Source organism: Perognathus longimembris, chromosome 25 (genome assembly GCF_023159225.1).
Source record: "Perognathus longimembris pacificus isolate PPM17 chromosome 25, ASM2315922v1, whole genome shotgun sequence".
NCBI lineage: Eukaryota > Metazoa > Chordata > Mammalia > Rodentia > Heteromyidae > Perognathus > Perognathus longimembris.
This window is the reverse complement of record NC_063185.1, coordinates 24,179,473-24,203,210: the sequence shown is the minus strand read 5'-3', so window position 1 is coordinate 24,203,210 and position 23,738 is coordinate 24,179,473. Positions and strand designations below refer to the sequence as shown.

Here is a 23,738-nt window from a genome sequence, read left to right as displayed (position 1 = left end):
GGGGGATGGGGTGAGAGCAACCGTCCTAAGGTGACTGACGGGGGCTTCCGCACCTCCCAACGTGCCGTGTGTAGCAGCCCTCACCTGTCTGTGTGGGACACCCAGCTCCGAATCAGCTCCTCACAGCCAGAGGCTGTGGAGGGCAGCTTTCGGGTGAGTTCAGTTTGTCTCCCGAATGGCTTCAGTGTTGCTTAAAATCAGGTACCAAGACTTAAACACTGGGATAGTTAACAAGAGGTTCTACCATTTTCCAAAAAGTCATGGGTTTCATTTGACCGGAGAGATGGCAGTTGATTGACACCTGACACGCATCGATGTTCCCCTGAAGGTATTCAAGTTTGCAAGACTTAACCTTACTCTAGGCAAAACAAACAATACATATATTCTTATCTATATAATATTATAACATATGTATATATGAATGACCATGTTAGAAATGGTGAACTGGTCAGTTTTTGTTTGTTCTTCTATTAGATTGAATCCCAGGCTGGGTTTTCTCTGAACCGCCACAATGTGAGAAACAGGTTCTCTTCTCCTCTCCACCAAGTGTCTCTTTGGTGTCTTCTCTCCCCACTTCAAATCCCCAACTTCAAGTCTCAAGTTCTACATGTTAAATCACAACGAGCTGATTTTCACTTTATTCACCCAAAGCAAGAAATAATAGTAATCACAACTTCTATGTAGTCACAGTGCACCTAGGAGACAATAGTCTTAACCTAATTACCACCAAAAGCCGAGAGATTGGATAGTTTGCTTCATAAATGTAATGCTTGGCTCAGCGTTTTGATGCCGAAAGCGGCTTCTGGGGACCTGCGATGCCTGAGATGTTGGCACCCGGCATGGTGGGTGGCCCTGCACCTGGCTTCGCTTCCCCTGGCTGCCCTTCCCGGGCATGGTCGAGGGCCCTGCACCTGGCTTTGCTTCCCTGGCTGCCCTTCCCCGGCATGGTCGACGGCCCTGCACCTGGCTTCACTTCCCCTGGCTGTCCTTCCCCGGCATGGTCAAGGGCCCTGCACCTGGCTGTCCTTCCCCGGCATGGTCAAGGGCCCTGCACCCGGCTGCCCTTCCCCTGGCTGTCCTTCCCCGGTATGGTCGAGGGCCCTGCACCCGGCTGCCCTTCCCCAGCATGGTTGAGGGCCCTGCACCTGGCTGCCCTTCCCCAGCATGGTCGAGGGCCCTGCACCTGGCTGCCCTTCCCCAGCATGGTCGAGGGCCCTGCACCTGGCTGCCCTTCCCCAGCATGGTTGAGGGCCCTGCATCTGGCTGCACTTCCCCTGACTGCCCTTTCCCGGCATGGTCGAGGGCCCTGCACCCGGCTGCCCTTCCCCGGCATGGTCGAGGGCCCTGCACCCGGCTGCACTTCCCCGGCATGGTCGAGGGCCCTGCACCTGGCTGCCCTTCCCCGGCATGGTCGAGGGCCCTGCACCCGGCTGCCCTTCCTCGGCATGGCGGGCAGCCCTGCACCTGGCTGCACTTCCCCGGCATGGAGGACGGCCCTGCACCTGGCTGCCCTTCCCCTGACTGCCCTTCCCCAGCATGGTCGAGGGCCCTGCACCTGGCTGCCCTTCCCTGGCATGGTCGACAGCCCTGCACCTGGCTGCACTTCCCCTGGCTGCCCTTCCCCGGCATGGGGGACGGCCCTGCACCTGGCTGCCCTTCCCCGGCATGGTCGATGGCCCTGCACCTGGCTGCCTTCCCCAGCATGGTCAATGGCCCTGCACCTGGCTGCCCTTCCCTGGCATGGTCGACAGCCCTGCACCTGGCTGCGCTTCCCCTGGCTGCCCTTCCCCGGCATGGGGGACGGCCCTGCACCTGGCTGCCCTTCCCCTGACTGCCCTTCCCCAGCATGGTCGAGGGCCCTGCACCTGACTGCCCTTCCCCAGCATGGTCGAGGGCCCTGCACCTAGCTGCCCTTCCCCAGCATGGTCGATGGCCCTGCACCTGGCTGCCCTTCCTTGGCATGGTCGACGGCCCTGCACCCAGCTGCCCTTCCCCGGCATGGAGGATGGCCCTGCACCTGGCTGCCTTCCCCAGCATGGTCGATGGCCCTGCACCTGGCTGTCCTTCCCTGGCATGGTCGACAGCCCTGCACCTGGCTGCGCTTCCCCTGGCTGCCCTTCCCCGGCATGGGGGACGGCCCTGCACCTGGCTGCCCTTCCCCGGCATGGAGGATGGCCCTGCACCTGGCTGCCCTTCCCCTGACTGCCCTTCCCCAGCATGGTCGAGGGCCCTGCACCTGACTGCCCTTCCCCAGCATGGTCGAGGGCCCTGCACCTGGCTGCCCTTCCCCAGCATGGTCGAGGGCCCTGCACCTGGCTGCCCTTCCTTGGCATGGTCGACGGCCCTGCACCCAGCTGCCCTTCCCCGGCATGGAGGATGGCCCTGCACCTGGCTGCCCTTCCCCTGACTGCCCTTCCCCAGCATGGTCGAGGGCCCTGCACCTGGCTGCCCTTCCCCTGACTGCCCTTCCCCAGCATGGTCGATGGCCCTTCCCCTGACTGCCCTTCCCCAGCATGGTCGAGGGCCCTGCACCTGGCTGCCCTTCCCCTGACTGCCCTTCCCCAGCATGGTCGATGGCCCTGCACCTGGCTGCCCTTCCCTGGCATGGTCGACAGCCCTGCACCTGGCTGCGCTTCCCCTGGCTGCCCTTCCCCGGCATGGTCGACGGCCCTGCACCTGGCTGCCCTTCCCTGGCATGGCGGGCAGCCCTGCACCTGGCTGCCCTTCCCCGGCATGGTCGACGGCCCTGCACCTGGCTGCGCTTCCCCTGACTGCCCTTCCCCGGCATGGTCGAGGGCCCTGCACCTGGCTGCCCTTCCCTGGCATGGTCGATGGCCCTGCACCTGGCTGCGCTTCCTCTGGCTGCCCTTCTCCGGCATGGGGGACGGCCCAGCACCTGGCTGCGCTTCCCTTCCACCTGCCACCTTCCCCGTGCCCTGTGGAGTTCATGTGGAAGGCGGGGCTCTAGATTCCAAGGGGACAAGGGGTACACGTACGCACCTTCTCACCCACCCCCAGTCGTCTGGCCAGCCATCGGGAGGTGGTTCTTGGCTCAGCTGGGGGCCCTCACAGTGCCTGGCCTTGATCAGAGTCAGTCCACCTCCTTCCCGTCCCTCACCCGTCCACCATCAGAATGGAGACCTCGAGGGTGGGTGCCGCTCACCTGACACAAGGGTGATGCATGGGAGAGGCAGCTGAACTATACCAGAGGGAAGGGAAGGGAAGGCGGGGTGGGAAGGAGGGAAGGAGGAAGAGAGGACAGTAGGAAGGAGGGAAAGAAAGAAGGATGGAAACACAGAGGGAAGGAAGGAGGGGAGGGAGAAAGGCAGGGGAGGGAGGGAGAGAGGATGGGAGGGAGGGAAGGAGAAGCACTATAGTTTTAGCATTGGGGACCCCTAAAGGGGACAAATAGAAAATGTGCAAATCTGGTGATCTTGGTGGCTGGAGGTGACATAAGTGCAAATCGATGCCTATCCATAGGTGATTAAGACAGGTGCCTGATAGCATTAATTAGGGCTCCATGAGGAGCCCTAATTTTTTGCCCTGAGGAATCTGAGACAAAGAAGGTGAAAGTAACACTTCTTTAAAATAGTCCACTGGGAGCCACAGAGAAGCCATTCGCTACAGGTCTTCAGGATGGGGGGAAGGGCAGGCTCACGGGGAGCTCACCCCTGACAGCAATATCTTCCTCCAACAAAACGCAGCAGGCGGGCAGGGTGGGGGAGGCGCGTTTCTGAGACGTTAATATCAGAGACATGTGAGGCAGGGCCAGGGCCAGCCCCCGCCCCCCCGGGAGCCGCGAAGAGAGCAGGAGGAGGCGGGCAGGATGGCAGCCCACACCAGCCCAACCCCGCTCTGCTAAGTGAGCCTCAGGATCTGCCCCAGCAGGGTGAGCCGCTCCTGGGTTCCGAAGCCTCTCTGCCACCGTGGTCCCCACTGCTGAGTCTCACTGAGTTCTAATGAGATACTCGCAGCAAGCCTCACCCCGGATCCACGTGGCCCCTTCACTCGCCCAGTGAAGCCGTGGGCCTCTGCCCAGTCCCAGTGTGAGGGGAGACCGAGCCCCGGGGCTGGGCGGGTGCTGCCCCTCTGGCTCCCCGTTTCATCCAGGGGCCACATGGGCCAGAACCAGGGCCCGCGCGGGCAGTCCCAGCTGGCCACGCCCACCCTCCGCTCTGAGCCGAGCCCCGGAGGCCACGCTGCGGTCATTCCACATCTCTGGACCACTGTGGCCGCTGACCGCATCAGTGCTGGCTCCCCTTCTCTCTGCAGTGTGCTGGGGGGACCTCCCCCTGCCCCCCACAACCCCTGTTCCCCCAGCCAGGCAGGCTCACACGCAGGACGCAGAACCCTAGCCCCGTCAGCCGCTCCAGGAAGGACCGGGGCTGGCAGCTGAAGGCTGGCTGGAGGTGGGATCATTGTATAAAGGTCTCTGCTCAGGCTAGACCAGGGCAGGGGCAGCGGGGACACTGGCCAAGCCAGGAGAGGGGGGAGCAGGCCAGGGGAGGCCAAGAAGGCCCGGGCAGGTGCTTCCTCTGCCTACAGTGAGCCAGACGCCAAATGGGGAAACTGAGCTCACAGCCCCCAGGCACTGGTCCCAGGCCATCCAGCAAGCTGCACTGTGGGCTCGGGGAGCTGTGGGGAGTGGTTCCTGACGGGGGAGTGCCTGTGGGGACACCCCGGGGTACAGTGGGAGGAGAACCAGGGGGCACTCGAGGCATCAGAGAACACGGTGGCCTCTAGGTCGTGCCCGCCTTGTGATAGGAAGAGAAGGAGAGGAGGAGAGGAGGAAGGGAAACGGGGTCCCACTCCTGTGATGCCTCGTTCTTAGGCCGGCGCATGGCCCCCATAGGAGGCAGGGGTCCTCGTGGCCCCCTCATAGGCGTGGGAGATGGATCGTGCTGCCAACCCCACGGGCGGGGGGGCAGGTGTCCCGGATGGGCTGGGGTTCCCACGAGGGGGGGAATGTGGAAGATGAGGCGGGGGTCAGAGTCAAAGAGGAAGCAGCCAGGAAAACGCCGGAGCACCGCCAGGGTCCCACGCCTGACACCGGGCCGCAGAGACCGGCAGCCCCACCCACGCCAGGGCCCGCCGCTCCCCTGTGCGCGTTCTGCTTCCTTGGAGACGCTGGGATGTGCGTGCAGGGCCTGGCGAGGGCGTAGACAGGTGCCCCGCCGCCTGCCCCGCACCGCGGGAGCCTTTTTGCTTTCATTACTTTTCAAGTAGAGTTTGTTCCTGGGCCACCCCGGACGGAGACACCCCCCCCCATTGATGCTTCTCCACAACTGGAAAGGCAGACCAGGGCCACCGCGCCTGGCGGCTCCCCCCGGGACCTGAGATTCTGCAGGGCTCACCTCAAAGATGCCCAGACCCAGGGCTTGGCTCGCTCCGAGGCCCGAGGCCCGGGGTTGGGAAGCCCAAGAGGGGGTGACTGCCGTTGAGATCGCCCGCTGGGTGGGCCAGGCGGGACGGAGGGGTTCTTAACAGTGGGGGAGCCCCGAGGTCCTGCGCACTGCCGGCTGCACCGCTCCTCTGCGATTGGATCAGACCCTCCCTCCTCCACCCCTCCACCCCCACCCCCACCCCCCGCTTCCCCCTGTGAGATTCGGCAGCACGGGCAGCGCTCCAGCCTCGGAAGACCTTCCCCGCGGCTGCCAGCACGCCACGCCCAGGGGACCCGCTGGGGACCGGGGCAGCGAGCCAGCGCCTGACGGGGGGGGGGGGGGGGTCACAGGCCGGCAGGGGGCACACTGCGGAAACGCACACTCGGAGGAAGCCCGCGCTGCGCCCACATGGGAGTGACGGTGGAAGGAGGAAACGCGCTCCGTACACGTGGGAATGAGGGTGGAAGGGCAGCTGCCACGAGCTCCGTGAACGGAAGTCCTGAGGTGTCCAGCACGCGGGACAGGGGCCGCAGGGAGAGGCATTGCAGAGGCTCTTTCAGGGAGAGGCACTGGGGACTTTGGGAGGAAGGCGCACAGGCTGCTGAGAGCCGGCCCTGGGGGAGGGGTGGGGGGCTGGCCCTGGGGGAGGGGCTGGCCCTGGGGGGAGGGGTTGGGGGCTGGCCCTGGGGGAGGGCTGGCCCTGGGGGAGGGCTGGCCCTGGGGGGAGGGGTGGGGGCTGACCCTGGGGGAGGGGCTGGCCCTGGGGGAGGGGTGGGGCTGGCCCCGGGGGAGGGGCTGGCCCTGGGGGTCTGGACAAGAAGGGCAGGTGTTTGGTGTGAACTCTCTGCATTCAGAAGTTTCCGGGCTGGCTGGGAGGCGGGAGGGAAGGGCGAGGGAAGGGCTAGGGCCGAGTCCTCCTTGCTCTCACTCAGCTCGGAGGTTGGTACTCAGGTCTTTTCCTTTTCAGGTCTCCCGTGCCCGGCCCCAGCTCCCGGGGCCCCCGAGACCCAGGGACGGCTCCCCAGCACCACCGAGGCAGCCAACTGACTCACGGGGCTCACAGGTGAACTTCAGCGGAGAGGCCTCCACGGGGGACCCTGCCCTTTGACCCCCCCATGCCTCCACTCGGTGACGGAAGAGAACGGCCCCAGAGGAGCGCGGTGTGACCGGCACCCCGGGGCCCGCTCCCCAGGCCCTGGGCCGGACAGAGCCCTCGCTTACGTGCCTCGAGGGGAAGCCCCGCCTTCCAGACCTCGCAGGGGTGGCCCCGGCATTCTCACTCTAGACGCCTAGCGCCGTCCTCCGAATGGTGCTCCCCCTGCCTTTCCATTCCCGACACCGTTCTCCGGGCAGCAGCCCTTTGGGTCGACCGCGCGCCCCATAGCTCGCCCGCCTCCCGTTCATCCAGGCGGTGACGATGATCGTGACGGACTGATCGCTTACCCACCGGGCCCAGCGTCTCGGATCGCCTCTGGGGACCCCCGGGCTGGGATGGCCGACAGGGACGCCCGCCCTGGGAGGAGAGGGCCGCCCCACCCCACGCGGACGTCCTCGCCGGCTGAGAGGCCACCGCGCCATGCCCCTCTGAAGACCTAAGGGCGATGGGCCCCGGACAGGCGCACGGTTCTCTCTCCCTCGCGCGGAGGCTCGATGGCCCAGCAGAGCACGAGCGCGAGGCCCGCGCTCCTCAAGCGGAGCAGCCTGGAGTCGGTGGGGCCCGCGGAGCCGCCCCGCCACCGCAGGAGCAAGTCCCAGCAGGTGCGCTTCAAGGAAGACGGCGCCACGCCGCGCCCCCCCGGCCCGTGCCCGGGGGACGGCCCGCCTCCCGGAGACCCGGCCGGCACGGGGCGGACCCCGGCACCCGGGCGCCGTCGCCCCTCGGCCTGCTCGCTCTCCTTCCCCGGGTCCCAGAGGTCGGAGGGCCTCAGAAACATCGCCATCCAGACCTCCCCCAATCTCAGGAAGCATTTCCCAGTGTTCAAGAGGAAGAGGCCCACAGCCAGCGGGTCCCCGGTCGAAATGCCCGCGGCGTCCTCAAGTGCCATCCAGGTGAACGGCGACCTCTCCGGACGGGGCACGGTGACCCCCGACCTCGCCTACTTCAAGCTGGCCCCGCGGCTGGGGGATGGGCCTCGGCGGATCCAAGTGCCCCTCCCGCCCCTCCCCGGAATGCCCCCGGCACCGAGCAACGGGCCGGTCAGTGTCTACCTGCCAGCTGGGACTTGGCGGGCCTCGGAGCAAGCCACGGCCGCCGCCCAGGTCCCCGACGATATTGACCACAGCCCGTCCCGGAAAGCCAGAGCGGCTTCCCTCGGCCCAGACGGCCCAGGACCCCCCGCGGCCGACGTGCGTCCGGGCGGCGAGAGAACGGTGCCCACGCCGGATTCGGGAAGAGCCCCCTCCGGCTTCGACGCCACCAGCAGTGCCAGCGACACCCCGGGCACGGGGAGACACAGCCCCGGGGTGCTTTCGTCCAGAGACAACGCCTGTGACGGAGGCCCCGGCCCCCCGACGCCTCCGCCTAAGGAAGCGCGCGCCCCCTCCCCCCCGCGGACTCGCGGCTGCCCCGGGCGGGGCCTCCCCAGCCCGCCAGCCCCGCCCCGGAGAGCCTCGGGCTGCCCCGGGTCCCGTGACGGCCACCGGGAGCCGGGAGCGTGTCAGAAGACCGCGGCGGGGAGCCCCGCGGGGCCAGACGGCCCGGCCCTTCCCGGCTGCCCCGGGAGCGGCCCCAGACCTCGGTGCGCCCTGGGGGAGACGGGCGGCGTGCCCCACCTGCGTCCGGCGCGGGGCGAGCTCCGCCACCTCCAGGGCCGGCTGCAGTCGGTGGAGGCGTCGCTACAGTCCAACCAGGAGAAGATCAAAGTCCTCCTCAACGTCATTCAAGACCTGGAGAGGGCGCGCGCGCTCACCGAAGGGTAAGGCCGCTTTCCCGGCTAAATGGCGTCCCCCGGGGCAGCGTGAGGGCGCAGGATTCCAGTCGGGAGGCCGGGAACCGACGGCCTCCCCCGGCGCCCCGGGCCCTGGCGTCCGCGGGCTGGGAGAGGGGCCGAGGGGCTGCAGGACCGAGGAGGATTCTTAGGCCTCACGGCACAGGGCGGGCGCGGAGGGCTGGGGGCTGGGAGGCTGGGAGGGGCGAGGGGGCCGGGTCTCCGCGGCCGCGGCTGGCAGTCACGCGGCCGACCCTCTGTCTCGCAGGCGCAACTTCTATCGGACTGGCCAAGACCTCAACAACTGCCGCACCTGCCAGAACACGGCCTGCATCATCTACAGGTACCCGGCCCTCCCCGGCCCCGCCCCGGCCCCGCCCCGGCCCCGCCCCGGCCCCGCCTCTGGCCCCGCCCCGGCCCCACCCCCGCCCCCAGCCCCACCCCGGCCCCGCCCCCGGCCGGCTCTGCAGGGAAGGGAACATGGAACCCTAGAGCCGCCGTTCCCCTGCAGCCTGAGCGTTAAAGAACAAGGCACTGGGCCACAGGGCTCTGGCCACAGCCAGGGGCCTCTTTGCCCTCCACGGAGCCTGGTGACCTTCAGCCGAGTCCAGCTAGGTCCCAGCTCCCGCGGTGAGCCCCCCTGAGAGCGAGCGGGTCAGGACTCACAGCCAGATCTCTCTACTCCAAAACCATGGCCTCCATTATGGCACCGCCCAGCCTCTCCCTGCCCCATAGCTTTCCCGCCTTCTGCGTGGAAAGAGCCGTGCTCGGCCTCCCGAGCTCCCTCCTCGCGAACCCGTTGTCTTCCCGTGTGGGGAGCGGGGAGGCAGGAAGCCAGCCCGTCGCGGCTGAACACCGCTCAGCGTCAAAGCTCTGTGCCTCGGTTTCCCTGCGTATAATCGGAGAAGGGTCACCACGGGAGCCCAGGCCCAGCGCGCGAGTGCCCCTGTGTCTGCACACGCGTGTACAAGCCCACAAGTTCACCAGAGCCCGTGACAGCGCGGAAACACGCTCACGAGAAGACAGCTGGGTGGGTCCCACGCGACGCAGCTCGGCCAGGGGGCAGAAGCGTCTGATTTTCTCTGTCACCTTTGTCCTCCCAATGAGAACAGCAGCAGCCCAGGGCCTGAGACCCGGGACCCCACGGAGTTGCCGGAATCTCCTTCTAGACGTTTCTCGCAGGGGTGAGGGGTGGCTGCCCAGGCATCCGCGCGCTGAGCGGTCTGCCCCCCCACAGGGAGGAGCCCCAGGACCACCTGACCCCCCCACCCCCACCCCCATGCCAAGAGACCCTGCGCCAAACACAGGCCAGAGCCGCGGCCGCGTCCCCCTGGGGCGCGGAGCCCTCAGCCCCCCCCCCCCATCCGTGCCTTTGCACCCTTTCTGCTCCTTGTACCCCGCTATCTTCAGCAAGGTTCCTCATCACAGGAGGATGGAAGGCAAGAAATGTCTACACAGCCGGGGAGGCCAAAGAAATCCCTGCTCCTAAGCAGGAAGAGTTCATTTAACCGACCTCCACCACCGAAGTCACGGACGCTCCCTTCAAGGCGCCGGCTGACGTCTTTCCTAGGACCCGAGAGCGATTCTTTTTTCTTTTAAAGATTAACTTGTGTTATGTAAGTGAGCGGGGCCGGCGACCTGGCCCCGGGCGCGCCGTTCCGTGCCGGAGCCTCCTCATTTGAAGAGCGACAGCCTCTAATTAGACGGCCCGGAGGGGGCCGGCAGCGGACGAGCCGCTCTCCCCAGCGGGGTGGAAAGCGACAACGCTTGGCCAGACTGTGGCCGACCGCGGAGTCCGAGGACGTGCGCGTCCTTCACCACCGACCTCCACACGCGCCACGCAAACCCGCGAGAAGCCGCGCGCGCCGGGGCCGGCCGGCAGGGCCCCGCGCACCGCGGTCGGCAAGAGACTCGCACGCGGCCCTCGGCACCGTCCCAGGGCCCGCAGGCCCGCATCTGAAGCCGTGCGAAGGAACGGGGCCACGAGCGCCACGAAAGCGGGGAGATCGGACCTCCCGCCCGGCACGGCCACCGGGGGGAGATGAGACTCGTTCTCCTCGTGACATCCCAAACGGCGTCGCGGCGGTGTGTCCTGGGAAGCCAGCGCCCCGAAGGCACCGGATACGAGGGGTGGAGGCCCCGCCCTCCGGCCTCCCTGGCGGATGACGGCGGGGGACAGCTCTGGGCCCGGGGGGCGGGTGCAGGACGGGGGCCCGGCGCCCCGAGGCAGCTGAGAAGCCGGCAGCACGTAAGGCGGCTTCACCCACAGGCCCCGCCCGCCCGCGGGGCCATCGCTCGGCCTTCGCCTCCTTCGCGCTCCTGTCCGTCATTTACCATCGGGGGGCGGGGTACAGCGCCGAGCCGGCGCCTGCCCCCCAGGGGTCCCCCCAGACTCCTCGGAGTGCTCATCATCTGTGTTTCCTTAAAGTAAATGCCCCCCCCCGGGAGGAGGTAGGACTGGGCCGGAAACCTGAAGCCTGCTCCCGGCCCGGACTCACCTCCCTCCCCTCTGCTCTGCTTGAATCCAAGGGCCCAAGGCGGGGGACTGGTGCCCGAGATTAAACAGCACCCAGTCACGGGGGGAGGAGCACCCTCTCCTCTCACCCCCATTGCAGCGACCTGGGGGGTTTCTGGGCTAGGTTCTGGCCTGCACACCGCAGTTCTTTGGGAGGAGAGCGCGGCTCTCGGGGTTGATAGCCACCAGCAAACGTCGTCCCCCCCACCCCCCACCCCCGTCGGAATGCGCTCATTCGAAACTTTTTCACTGACGCCTCTAACTTGCAGAACGAACCTTTTTCAGTGTTTGTGGTAAGTGGTGCAGAACACAGCCTGTGCTAAAGAATAGTTTCTCAAGTTTAACAAGGAGGCGAAGGACGTGGGAAAGAGGAGGCGGGGGGGGGGGGGGCTTGTGTTTGGAGCAAGAGCATCTTCCGGTGCCCCATTTCCAGAAATAGGAGAAAGGCATACTCCCTCCCTCCCTCCCTCCCTCCTCCCCCTCCCCCCCCACTCTCCCATCATGCATTGGTCAGGGGCTCGTTAGAAGCCTTCCCTTGGGCTCCTCCCTGGGCCTCATCTGATATCAGGACTCACTGGCAATCGGGCTGACACTTCTCCTTGTGAGAAGTGGGGCTCGGAGCAATTGAAGCCCAGGCCGATGCCCGTCCGGAGCCCGAGCGCCGGACACTGTCCTCGGGTGGGCTGGCTTCCACGGGGCCCCCGCGAGTGCCGGACGGGAGGGGTCACACCCAATGCCGGCCACGGCCGCGGGAGCACCAGCCTCGAGGACGATCAACAAAGCCTCACGCCAGGCGAGACCCCTCCACCACACGCCCGTCCCCCCTAACTCCAGACCCCGCGCCGGCCGCTCCCCGCTACCGTGGCTAGCCAGACCCCTGAGGATTCTCCCGGACCAGACCGTGAAGAACGTCGCAGGGCCGCACAGGGAGACGGTGCCCCCCCACGCCCGCCCCCCGGCGTTCCCCGCCCTGAGCCCTCCGCGCCCGCGCCGCCCGCCCGCCGCCCTCCCTCCAGGTCTCTTCGATGGTTGAGCTCTTGGGTCGCTGGGTTCGGGCTTTGTCCGAGGCTCACAACGATGACCTAACCAGAGAAATGTCTCCGGCGATCGCAATAAGCCCTCAGACCTCTGGGTCTCGCCACCGACGTTCCGCTTCAATTATTTAGTATTGTTTTCCCCTTTGGTCTGCGTACGGTGCTCGTCTCCCAGCAGGAACCGGTGCCTTCCAGCCCCGGTGCCTGCTCTGGCCGGCGGGGAGACATAGCTCAGGACGGTGCGGCAGAACCGGCTGAGACCGGGCAGCCTTGTCGTCAGCACGGGTCGCACTCAGCTCCCGCCCGCCCCAGCGCGGGCTGAGCGTGAACTCACACCACCGCCGGGCACGCCCGGAACAGCAGGCCGCTCGCCCGGCTTCCGCCAGGGCTGGGAAACGGGCTCGCAGCGCGGGTAGCCGGGGGAAGTCCCTCGCCACCCCGGTGGGCTCGGATCCAGGGCAGATCCCTCGCCCCCGCTCCCCGCCTCTTCCCTCCGGGACCCTCCCTCTCCCCCTTCGCTCCCCGGTGGAAGGGGAGAGGCGTAGGATTTACGGCATCAGCGATTCCTCTGCGATAAGAAGGGAAGCCTCCTTTAACCGCGTTAATAGCTAAAGAGGCCGAAACGTGCCATAAACATGAAGTGGAGCCAGCCCAGGACTCCGCCGGAATCACAAGCGGGACCCGCCACCGCCCGGCTTCTCCTTCCGTGTCCACTTCACGGAGCGACTGGCGGCTACCGCTGGCGGACCCAGACGCCGGGCCGGGCATTTTGCCCAACTCCGTAGGCGCACTGCCTCACTCCAGACTCGCCGTGACCCTAAAATACGGTGGGGGGGGGGGGTTGTGGTTCCCAGTTTGTGGGCTAAGGAATGAGGACTCAAGGTTAGGGGGGCGTTGTCCAAGATCCAGACAAGCCAGGCCCCGGGGCTCCGTCCTGCTTCTGCGAGAGACGTTTCCCGGTGCCGCCTCCTCCTCCTCCTCCTCCTCCTCCTGTGGGCGTGGGGTGGGGGCTGGCTCTCCCGGGTCTGCCCTCTGCCTCCACAGCGCCAGCCGCAATGCCCTCCCTCCCCCCCAGTGTGCCCGCTTCCCTCCCCGCAGAGCCTGGCTTTCTGTCACAGACAGCTCTCAGCTGCAGCAGAGATGCTGTCAGAAGTGGGGCCTGGAAGGCAATCAGGTCAGCATGGCAGAACCCGCCCCCCACCCAACCCCCCGGCACATGAGATTGGTGACCTTGTAAAAGTGACGGGGAAGCGAAGGGGGGGGGCCGGGGGAGGGGCCGGGGAGGCAAGGCTGGAACGAGTATGGGAGCACTTGACGCAGGGAGGTCCTCCTCCCGCCCCCCCCAACCCCTACAGCCACCACCGAGGGTCTCCTTGGAGCCTGGCCCCGCCCCCTGGGGCTGCGAATGCAGTGCCCTGTGGTGGCTTTGCCCCAGCCCGGCTGGGGGCTAAGGCCCAGGAGGGAGGGGGCCCCCTCTCCACCGCAAAGCCCGCTGCCCGCGCCCGCAGCCAGGGGAACCCCTCCCCTGCCTCCCCCGAGCCACACGGTAGTTTATCAAAGGCAGCATAGGAAGAAAAAGTGACAACTTTCCTCTATGTTAATAAATTGCTTTGGCTTAAGAAAAAAAAAACATTCATCAATTTCTTCCCCAAGTGCAGGCATCTCTCTCCCCCGCGAGGGAGGGACGTGGCTGGCCTTGAACAGAAAGTCACCTTCAGTCCCCTCTAGACTCCGGAACCCCCTGCAGCGTTGCCATAGGAACGGAGAGACGCCTTCTCCCCCGAACGCACCCTTGGGGGGCCAGTGCCCAGGGCAGCCAGGTGTGGGGTGAAAATGAGCAGGAGAAGGCGGAGGACTCGGCCAACACAGCGGGCGGGCACGGTGCCCCTTGCAGGAGGACTGTGCCCACAGCACCACCCCCGGGGCCGGCGGGGCGGAGGGAAGAGAAGAAAGCGGGGAAGTCCTGCCCGGCCCCTCCAGCCAGGCCCGCCCCCCCCCCCCCCCCCCCCGCTCCCTGCATCCTGAGGCTGTTTCTGTTTTGTCTTCTGGCTCTTGTCTTCCCAGGCCTGCCAACTCTGCCTACCTTCTGACATCAGCCAGAAATGTTTTTCTAATAGTTGCTGGGGCACTTGTAAATCTTGATCACCTCGGGGGGGGGGGGGTTGTTTGTTGTTGTTGGAGTTAAGAAGTCAGAGCCTGCTCAGATACTTTGGCAGGACCATCTGGATGCTAACTGGGAAAGGAGGGGTCCTTGAGGGAAACAAGGAGCTGATGTTAAAGGCAATTATCAGAGGCATCGCCCTCCCCTGCATCCCGGGACGTCAGGACCACACGGTCGGAATCCAGCCTTGTCCATCAGCGTAACCTAGCCCAGGGCTGGGCGCAGGGCAGGTGGAGGGACTGGAGGAGGGGACAGACGGACGGACCAATGCAAGGGCAGAGGGAAAGAAGAATGGATAGATGGAGGGATGAACAAAGAGCGTAAGGATAGAAGGATGGGTAAGACGGATCAATGGATGGACAGACGGACGGATGGAAAGGCCGACAGAAGGAGGGATGGATGGGGGTAGGAGGGTTGGTGGATAAATGGACAAATAGAAGTGCGGAAGATAGATGGCCAAATGGACAGAGAGAAACATGGATGGCTGGACACGTAGGACGATGGATGGGTGGGGTGCTTTGGACAGCACAGTATGGAAAGTTCTAGAATAGGCAGGAGATAGCCGTTCTCCTTGGCTCCACCTGGTTCTCCATGGTGAAGGGAGTTTCTCTTCGCTGCGCATGGGAGCTGGGGACGGGGGAATCCTGTGTCCCACGGGGTAAGGGTGAACCGTCTGTGCCCTGGGTCTCGGGGTGTGTGGGGGGCTGAGAATCAGAGCCTGTGCCCTACAGCTCGAGATCCCTTCCCGGTGCCATGCAGAGGGTGCCGGGGACCCCCTCCCCCTCCCCCGTCTCTGAATCCCCTCCTTCCACTTCCACCGGGGCGGGGGGGGGGGGGGTGAGCCTCGGTGTCCGGTCAGCCGGTGCCTCTGCCCTCTGACGGGACCCGTCTGGGCCGCGATGAGGAGACTTGGGGTCACCACTTTGGTGGGCCAGCGCTGGCTGCGTGAGCGGGGCCCGGAAGCCACCACGCGCCCCAGGGCGCCCAGCACAAGGCCAGGGTTTGTCGAGGGGCTGGGGGGCCCGGGGGGGCTGCCTGCCGCCCTGGTGTATGCCGGCGGAGACCCTGGACATGCTTCCTGCGCTCCGTCACCGGGAGACCGCGGCTCCCCCCGCGCCCCACGGCTAGAAGCTGGGTAGCTTCGCTTTGAAAAACACAGCCTGTGTTTTATCCATTCTATAGCTCGCCCTGCGGAATTATCCTCCTCCACGCAGAGGGGTGTGGAGGAGCAGGGAAAGAAAGGATGCAGGCGGGGGGGGGGGGAGAACCTGGGTGATGCTTATCAACACTACAGCAGTGAGATAACGAGATGCACTTCCCAGCCCCCCCCCCGCCCGCCCCAGAGGCGGCTCTGCCTCTTGGTCTCCGTGGCTCAAGGACAAGGCGCCACTGGGCTGCATTTGTCCCCCTGGACGCAGTGATTTGCCCTTCTAGCAGCTCTGATCCCCGGCACGGGAGGAGACGTGGGGATCGTGGACGGGCGGGGCGGGGGGTTCCTTGCATCTCCGTTTCCTCCTGGCCGGACAAGGAGCCAGAACCCCGTTCTTGACCTCACGTCACCCCCCCTCTCCACACCGCCAAGCGGGCTTCTCGTCGTGAGACCTCGGGGGAGCCCGACGGCGCGTGCGTCCCCAGGGGCGGGGTCTCGGGGAGCCATGGAGCCGAGCGCGTGGGGGGGGGCGCGGGCGGACGCACGTGGAGACCCTGCGGCTGCTCCCCCTCCCCCGACGGCACACACAATCCCCAAGGAACCCCCCCCCCTGGCCGCCTCCCACGGCCTCCATCCCGCCGGGAGAGGGCCGGCCGGCCACCGCGCCCTCCCCGCGATCGCTGGGCTCCTCGGGTCGGTGGAACGGGCAGCGGCGCCGGCGCGAAGGCCGGGGTCTTCCTGCCCACCCGGCCCCCGGGCGTCACGCCCTGCTGCCATTCACCCCCCAACCCTCCCTGCGGCCCAGGGGCACCGCTGCGAGGGCCGATTCCATCCGGGAAGCACCAGAGGTTCAGAGAGGGAACCCCGCTTCCCAAGGCCACACCCCTGAGGATCCGGAACCTTCTCCCCAGACCCCCGCTTTTCCCACGCCGGGGCACCTGGTGTGGCTGAGCCGCTCTGTGGTTACTAAAGCTCACTCTGCTCCCTCCCTCCCTCCCTCCCTCCCTCCCGGTGTCTTTCAGCGTGGAGTATGATTTCCGACAGCAGGAAGGCCGATTCCGCGGCGTTCTGCAGAGCCTGGGGGACGCGGCACCGGCCGACGAGGCCCCTTCGCCCCCCAAGTCTCCAGCAGAGGCCCCGGTCCCCGAGAGGCAGGACTTCCGGAGGAAAGCCAAGAAGGTGAAGAAGAAATGCTTTTGGTGGATCTGAGCCCGGGGGACGCCGCGTGGCCCCCCCCCCCGCCCGGGAGCGGCGGGAGCGCTGCCCACCCCGCCCCCGTGGTCTGCCGAGGCCCCCGCGTCGGGGGGGCCCCCAGCCCGAGAGACGTGAGCAAACCCCTGGCCCGCGCCGCAGCTGGCGGAAGACCCGTGGTGCCCACACACGGCCGGGCCGCACGCGGGGCCCCCCAAGTCCTGCCGCGAGCCCCGGCCACCCCGGCCCCCACCCCCAGAACACGGGGCGCTTCCTGCCCTCCCGGCCCCGCAGCCCAGAGACAGCAAACGGGGTCGGTGCGGCACGGGGAGCTAGAGGAGGGTCCAAAGCCCGTACCCCCCAAACAGGATTCCGGCAACACGCGCCTCTTCCCAGCTCTCGTGTACACGAGCACAGGAGTGGCGAGAGGGGCCGGGACGGCAGTGCCCGCAGTGTGTGCGTGTGGTGCGCGCGTCTGGGCGCACGCAGCGGCTTCTGCGTCTTCCATGAGCCTCCTGACCCCCTATTAAACAGCTGTGAGCGTCCGGGACTTGTGGGGGGCTCGCGGGGGTGGGGCCTGGGGGAGGAGGAGCGCCTAACCCGTCATCCATCCCCGTCCTGACCCCACCGGGGGCCTGACCCCTGACCCCCCGACCCCCCCCCACCTGGCAGAGGGACAGACCCTGGTAGCGGCTGGAGCTCCCCAGTGAGTTCATTTACCCACGAGGATCGAGGATCTGGAGACTCGCGTCCACGCGTCCACCCCCTCCGCCCCCGCCCCCGGGACAGCCTGTGGACAGGCTCAGACCCCGGCGAGGGCCTCCGGTCCACCCGCAGCCGGCCCGGCTCCCTGCCCTTCCAGGATCCAAGGCCTCCCCCCCCCCCCCCCCAGGTCTGAGTTCTTTGAGGTCTGGCTCATTGCTCTGAGGAGTCCTCCACAGCTGGCGGGGGGGGGGGGGGGGGCGTTGTGAACAGACCCCCAGAGTAACGGAACCGAGCGGCAGCACCTTTGACGCCGGAAGGGTCAACCTGGTCCCAGTGAGCCAGGAGGCATTTCACCACCCCCATGAGTCCGTGGGGGTCTCTGGAGAGCACGGGGGGGGGGAGCCCCCCCACTGCAAACGGAGACCAACAGAGCGAATCACCCAGCGGAGCCCCCCGCCCCCAGCACCCCCCCCCAGCTGCGGCAGGCGCAGGATTCGGAGAGGAAAGCGGGCCAGGCGTCTCCCCCCCCCCCCCCGCCCCGCCGCGCCGTCCAGGTCTCAGCGTGTCACTCAACATCTTCTTGGGCTTCTGCCGGTGCCGTCCTTAAACCCGCAGAACGAGCGTGGAATGCGCCCCGTCACGTTAGGATGAAGACAAACACACTTGTCATCCCGGAGAAACCCCGTTTCAATAAGATAAACGGCCTCGGGCCCCGAGCCGCGCTCCCCCTTCCCGAGTCCACAGCCCGCTCTCCGCGGGCCCGTCCGTGGGAAACGCACGGCGGATCCACACGGAGCGGCGCCGTGGGGGGCCGAGGCGCGCGTCTGCGCTGCCGGGGAGCCCCGGCCTCGATTTGCCTGGCCTGCACCCCGTCATTGGCCTGGCCTGGGTCTGGAAGGGAGGTGACGCCCCTCCCCCCAGTCCTGGGAGGGCGGGCTGGGCGGGGCGGGCAGCCCTCCCTCCAACCTCGGGCGGCTGGAGAGAGCTGCCCATCCTGGGGTGGGGTCCCCGGGGGGGAGGGGAGGCGGGGGGGGGGAGGGGGGGAGGGGGGAAGGCTGAGGCCGCACACAGGATAAGGCAAAAACCAGCACAAGTTCACACTTGTAGCTGCCGACCTGAGGCTGGGCCAGGAGGGTCTCCCCGTGTAAACACACGCACACGCACACACGTGGGCACCCAGACCCTCTCTCCACCCATCCGCCGCCGCGTCAATCCACGCTTCTTCGTGAAGTTCGCCAGCCACCTGCCACCTCCCTGGTCCGCGGACAGGCTTTGCTGGAGGCTGTGCGGCCCGGCGGGGAGAGACTCACTCAGCAAAAGCGACTCCCCTGGAACGGAAGGGGACGGGCCGCGGGGGTCCCCCGGGTGAGAGGCAGAGGGGGGCCCCGCCGCCCCCCGCGCCAGCCCTCCGTCCTCGGCTCCCCCTCAAAGACGACGTATGCACTGAGGTTTTGTAAATTTCTAAACTGTTTTAAACGGGATTTTATCTTTTGCAATAAACGTACCTATTTTTTCCTAGGCGCGAAGGCTGCGTTCCTCGCGGGGGGTGGTGCGGGCGGCACGATTTCCCCCCCAGGGGGGCGTGGGCCCCACGTGCGGCAGCGCACGCGTGTCCTCCCGGCACTCGGGAGGCTGACGCGGGGGCTGAGAGCGTAGACCAGCCGGGGCCGCTCGGCGGAAAAGTAACACGGGGGGGGGTGAGGATGCCGGGGCGACGGGGTTGACCCCCCTCCCCCGGGGGGATGCAGGACCGGGTCAGAACCCCGCACTCGGCGCTCACACCCAGAGCCAAGCCCAGCTCCGTGCAGCCAGAGCCACGGCACCACCTGCGTCTACCACGGGGCCGCTTCCTCCACTCTTCCGCCATCGCCTTCCACGCCCTCCTTTGCCCTAAGAGGCGCCTGTGCACCCCACATGCCGAGGAGCCCGGCATCGCGTCCCCCGAACCTTCCGCGAAGCAGAACTCACTGGAGGGTGGGTTAGAGGTTGGGGTACAGAGCGGGGCCCCGCTCTCAGACGCCGCCCCCCCCCGCGCATTCCGCGCCCAGCCCCTTCCCCCACCAGGACGTTTCCAGAGAGCCGAGAGCCGCTTCCGCCCCGCGAACCGTTACTTTACCCTGCCTCGCCCCGCGCCACCCCAACCATCCGACGTAGACCAGAGAGCCGGACCTCCACCCCGGAAAAGGCCGCCCCATCCCCAACCATCCGACGTAGACCAGAGAGCGGGGCCTCCACCCCGGAAATGCCGCCCCACCCCCAACCATCTGAGGTAGACCAGAGAGCGGGGCCTCCACCCCGGAAATGCCGCCCCACCCCCAACCATCTGAGGTAGACCAGAGAGCGGGGCCTCCACCCCGGAAATGCCGCCCCATCCCCAACCATCCGACGTAGACCAGAGAGCGGGACCTCCACCCCGGAAATGCCCGCCCCACCCCCAACCATCTGAGGTAGACCAGAGAGCGGGGCCTCCACCCCGGAAAGGCCGCGTCCACCAAGACAGGCAACGTGGAGCCACGGGCAGGAAGTCAGAAATCCCCGCACTGAGGGCCTCCCGCCCCCACCTCCGCCCTCCCGCCTCCCTCCTCTCCCCTCCCTCCTCCTCCTCTCCCTCCTCCCTCCTCCCTCCTCCCTCCTCTCCCCTCCCTCCTCCCTCCTTTCCCTCCCTCTCCCCTCCTTTCCCTCCTTTCCCTCCCCTCCTCCCCTCCTCTCCCCTCCCTCCTCCCTCCTTTCCCTCCCTCTCCCCTCCTCTCCCCTCTCCCCTCCCTCCTCCCTCCCCTCTCCTCCCTCCTCCCTCCTCTCCCCCTCCCTCCTCCCTCCTCCCTCCTCTCCCCTCCCTCCTCCCTCCTTTCCCTCCCTCTCCCCTCCTCTCCCCTCTCCCCTCCCTCCTCCCCTCCTCTCCCCTCCCTCCTCCCTCCCCTCTCCTCCCTCCTCCCTCCTCTCCCCTCCTCCCTCCTCCCTCCTCCCTCCTCTCCCCTCCCTCCTCCCCTCCCCTCCCCTCTCTCCTCTCAGGGGCCTGGAGGGCTGACGCAGCCTTTGACTCCTCCTTCATGAGGAATCGGCTCCCTCTCCCTTAGGGTGTCCTGCCCATTAACTGCAGCATACAGCAGGTGCCACACGCACACACACGCACACACACACACATGCACACGTACGCGCACATACACACACGCGCGCACACGCGCACACACGCACACACACGCACACGCACACACACACGCACACACATGCACACACGCACACGCGCACACACTCACACGCACACGTGCACTCACACGCACGCACACGCGCACACACACTCACACGCACACGTGCAACACACACGCACGCACACACGCACACGCACGCGCACACACACATGCACACACACGCACACACACACGCTTGCTGGCTGAAGTGAATGGGAGAGCCTGGGCTGCAGCCAGTGCCAGAGAGAGGCAGGAGGACAGAGACCAGAGACCAGGGGTCCCCCGCAGAGAACACCCCAGGGCCCCTGAGCGGACGGCGCCCCGGGCACAGGGCAGCCGGCCTGGCCCTGGGACGAGGCCGCTCCGGAACCCCCTCCCCAGCTTCTTCGCTAGGCGGAGTTCTCCGTAGACTGAGAGTGGGAGGGCTCTCGGCTCGCACCGCCCAGGGCAAGTGGCTCAGGACGCCGTGCTGAGAACGTAGTTTTTCTCTTAAGTTCCAAGACACAAAGATGTCTTAGGACGGCGATGACATCGAGCCGGAAAAGAGCCGGACTCCCATGCCGACCGGGCAGGCCCAGCTCGCCAGCCACAACCTCCCCCGTGAACCCGGGGATCCAGGATGGCTGGGCCAATGGGTCGCGGGGGAGGCCCAGCCGAATCCACCCCCCCTGCCCCCCCACCCCCCCAGGCCCTCGGCTCCCTGCAGGCCCTCCGGCCCCCGTGCAGCCTTCCCGGCTTCTCTCCCGCCGGGGTGGGGCTCACCCCCCACCGCAGCCCTTCTCTACCCCCATCCAGCCAGAGCCACCCCTCACGCCCCCGGCCACCCTCCGGACACCGGGCCCTGGCCCCCGGCAGGAGTGGGTGGCCGGCCGTCCCTCCACACCGTCTGCGTCTCTCCAGTTAGCCTGGATCTTCCTGGGACCGGAAGCCGGCTTCTCCTCGCTTGCCTTCCACACGCCCAGCCCTTCCCACGGGGCGCAAATCGAGGTTGCAGGAATAAATTAAGGAGGAAACTAGAACCTGCGGGGGAGAGAGGCTGACGGGACCCGGCCCCTTCCTTCTGCAATGTCCCCAGCAAGGATGGCACCTGCGGGCCACGCCCCAGGCGTGCACCGCTCCGGCCAGGGGTGAGGCTGTCCAACAAGGAAGGGCCCCAAGCTCCCAGCCCCCCCCCCCGCAGGCTGCTGACCCTCCCCACACCTCTGCCTCAAACTGCCCTCAGAATAACCCGCCTTTGTACTTAAACCCCAAATGCATTCTGCACATGATACCAAAGAGTGCCTGCCCCACTCCGCACTTGAGCAAACGGGTTCTGGAATGAGAGCGGATTCACCATCTCACCGTGACGTGGCTATTGCTACGGGTCACCTCGCCCGCTGGGGCTGGACGCAACAGGAAGGGGCGAAGGGCCCGCCTGCTACGGAGCGGAGCGTCTGCGGACAATGCGAATGCTCAGACTCCAGGAGTGAACGCGGTTAAATTCTACTCAACGGAAAGCCGTCCTGTCCCTCCTGACCACACCTCGCCATGGACTTGCTCCGCGCGTGAGCGGCCTCTCCCGACCTCCGCCCCCCCCCCCCCCCCCCGTCTCCACCCCACCCCGCCCTACGGAGGAAGCCGTCGACTCCTGGGCTCAGGGGCTGTTTAGAAGAAGAGCGAGGGTAGCTTCAGAAAACGCCTCGGGAAGCTCCACTGGCTCATTAATTCCTATTTTTAAAGACACCGTGTTTGAGGTCTTTCTTCTTCTGATCACAAAAGGAAAGCAAAGTCATCTCAGGAAAGTGAAAAAAGAAATCCGGAGATGTGATACGCCCTACGTCCTCTAAGTGGGAAGTTCTGAACCAGAGCCGGCCCCGGCAAGCAGCGAGCGGGGCCTCTGTGGGGCCCCTGCCCGGCCCCCCACCGCCAGACCCCTGTACAGCCACCACCCTGCCAGGAGGCGGCCACCCGGTCCCCAGCGCCACGCAGCCTGGGACGCGTGCCTCCCACCGCCCGATGCGCGGGGCGGGAGACCTCCCCTCCCCTCCCCTGCCCTGCCCTCCCTCCCCTCTGCCCCCTTCTCTCCCCTCCCCTGCCCCCTGCCCCCCCTCCCCTGCCCTCTCCCCCTCCCCTGCCCTCTCCCCCCCTTCCCCTGCCCTCTCCCCCCTCCCCTGCCCTCTCCCCCCTCCCCTGCCCTCTCCCTCCCTCCCCTGCCCTCTCCCCCCCCTCCCCTGCCCCCTGCCCTCCCTCCCCTGCCCTCTCCTCCCCTCCCCTGCCCTCTCCCCCCTCCCCTCTGCCCCCTTCTCCCCCCCTCCCTTCTGCCCCCTTCTCCCCCCTCCCCTGTCCTCTCCCCCCTCCCCTGCCCCCTGCCCTCCCTCCCCTGCCCTCTCCCCCCTCCCCTGCCCTCTCCCTCCCTCCCCTGCCCTCTCCCCCCTCCCCTGCCCTCTCCCTCCCTCCCCTGCCCTCTCCCCCCCTCCCCTGTCCTCTCCCCCCTCCCCTGCCCCCTGCCCTCCCTCCCCTGCCCTCTGCCCCCCTCCCCTGCCCTCTCCCCCCTCCCCTCTGCCCCTTCTCCCCCCTCCCCTGCCCTCTCCCCCCTCCCCTGCCCTCTCCCTCCCTCCCCTGCCCTCTCCCCCCTCCCCCTGCCCTCTCCCTCCCTCCCCTGCCCTCTCCCCCCTCCCCTGCCCTCTCCCTCCCTCCCCTGCCCTCTCCCCCCCCTCCCCTGTCCTCTCCCCCCTCCCCTGCCCCCTGCCCTCCCTCCCCTGCCCTCTGCCCCCCTCCCCTGCCTCTCCCCCCCTCCCCTCTGCCCCCTTCTCCCCCCTCCCCTGCCCTCTCCCCCCTCCCCTGCCCTCTCCCTCCCTCCCCTGCCCTCTCCCCCCTCCCCTGCCCTCTCCCTCCCTCCCCTGCCCTCTCCCCCCTCCCCTGCCCTCTCCCTCCCTCCCCTGCCCTCTCCCCCCCTCCCCTGTCCTCTCCCCCCTCCCCTGCCCCCTGCCCTCCCTCCCCTGCCCTCTCCCCCTCCCCTGCCCTCTCCCCCCCCTCCCCTGCCCTCTCCCCCCTCCCCTCTGCCCCCTTCTCCCCCCTCAGGTGGCTCTGGGGCTCCAGAGCCGGCTGGCCGGTGCCCGCGGCGTTTACCTTTGTTTAATCACTGCATAGACTCCGCTATGAAAAGCGGGATAATTAGGCCCCGAATACATCCCCCGGAGGCTGATTTTAACTACTTGGGAAAAAAAAATAAGCAAGCTCCCGCCTTCCACATCACCAGGCCTTTCCTTCCAAGAACTCCGGGCAGGGGCGAGTCCCCAGGTTGGTGTCCCCGGGGACTGCTGGCCCCCGCGTGGGGGAGGGGAAGGGGGAGAAGTGAGGAGGGGGACAAGCCGGGGGGGGCGCAGGGGTCGGGGGGACGTGGAGATGGGGGAGGAGCGACCCACTCAGGGGACGTGGCGCGTGGGAGAGATGGGGGCGCGGCCGCCGTCCGGTGCCCGGAAGACACCGAGCGCGCGGAACACCGGG

The 23,738-nt window shown here is 67.2% G+C and overlaps 2 protein-coding genes across 2 annotated transcripts in view; one reads left to right on the top strand and one right to left on the bottom strand.

Annotated features, from left to right (window-relative positions):
* The window catches only part of Dock2 (dedicator of cytokinesis 2), a 160,259-nt gene that overhangs the window by 60,282 nt on the left and 76,239 nt on the right, over positions 1-23,738 (bottom strand).
* On the top strand, positions 7,035-16,380 carry Insyn2b (inhibitory synaptic factor family member 2B). Its single transcript, XM_048333857.1, has 3 exons — positions 7,035-8,299; positions 8,580-8,654; positions 16,194-16,380. The coding sequence occupies exons 1-3, from the start codon at positions 7,035-7,037 to the stop codon at positions 16,378-16,380; spliced, it is 1,527 nt and encodes a 508-aa protein (XP_048189814.1).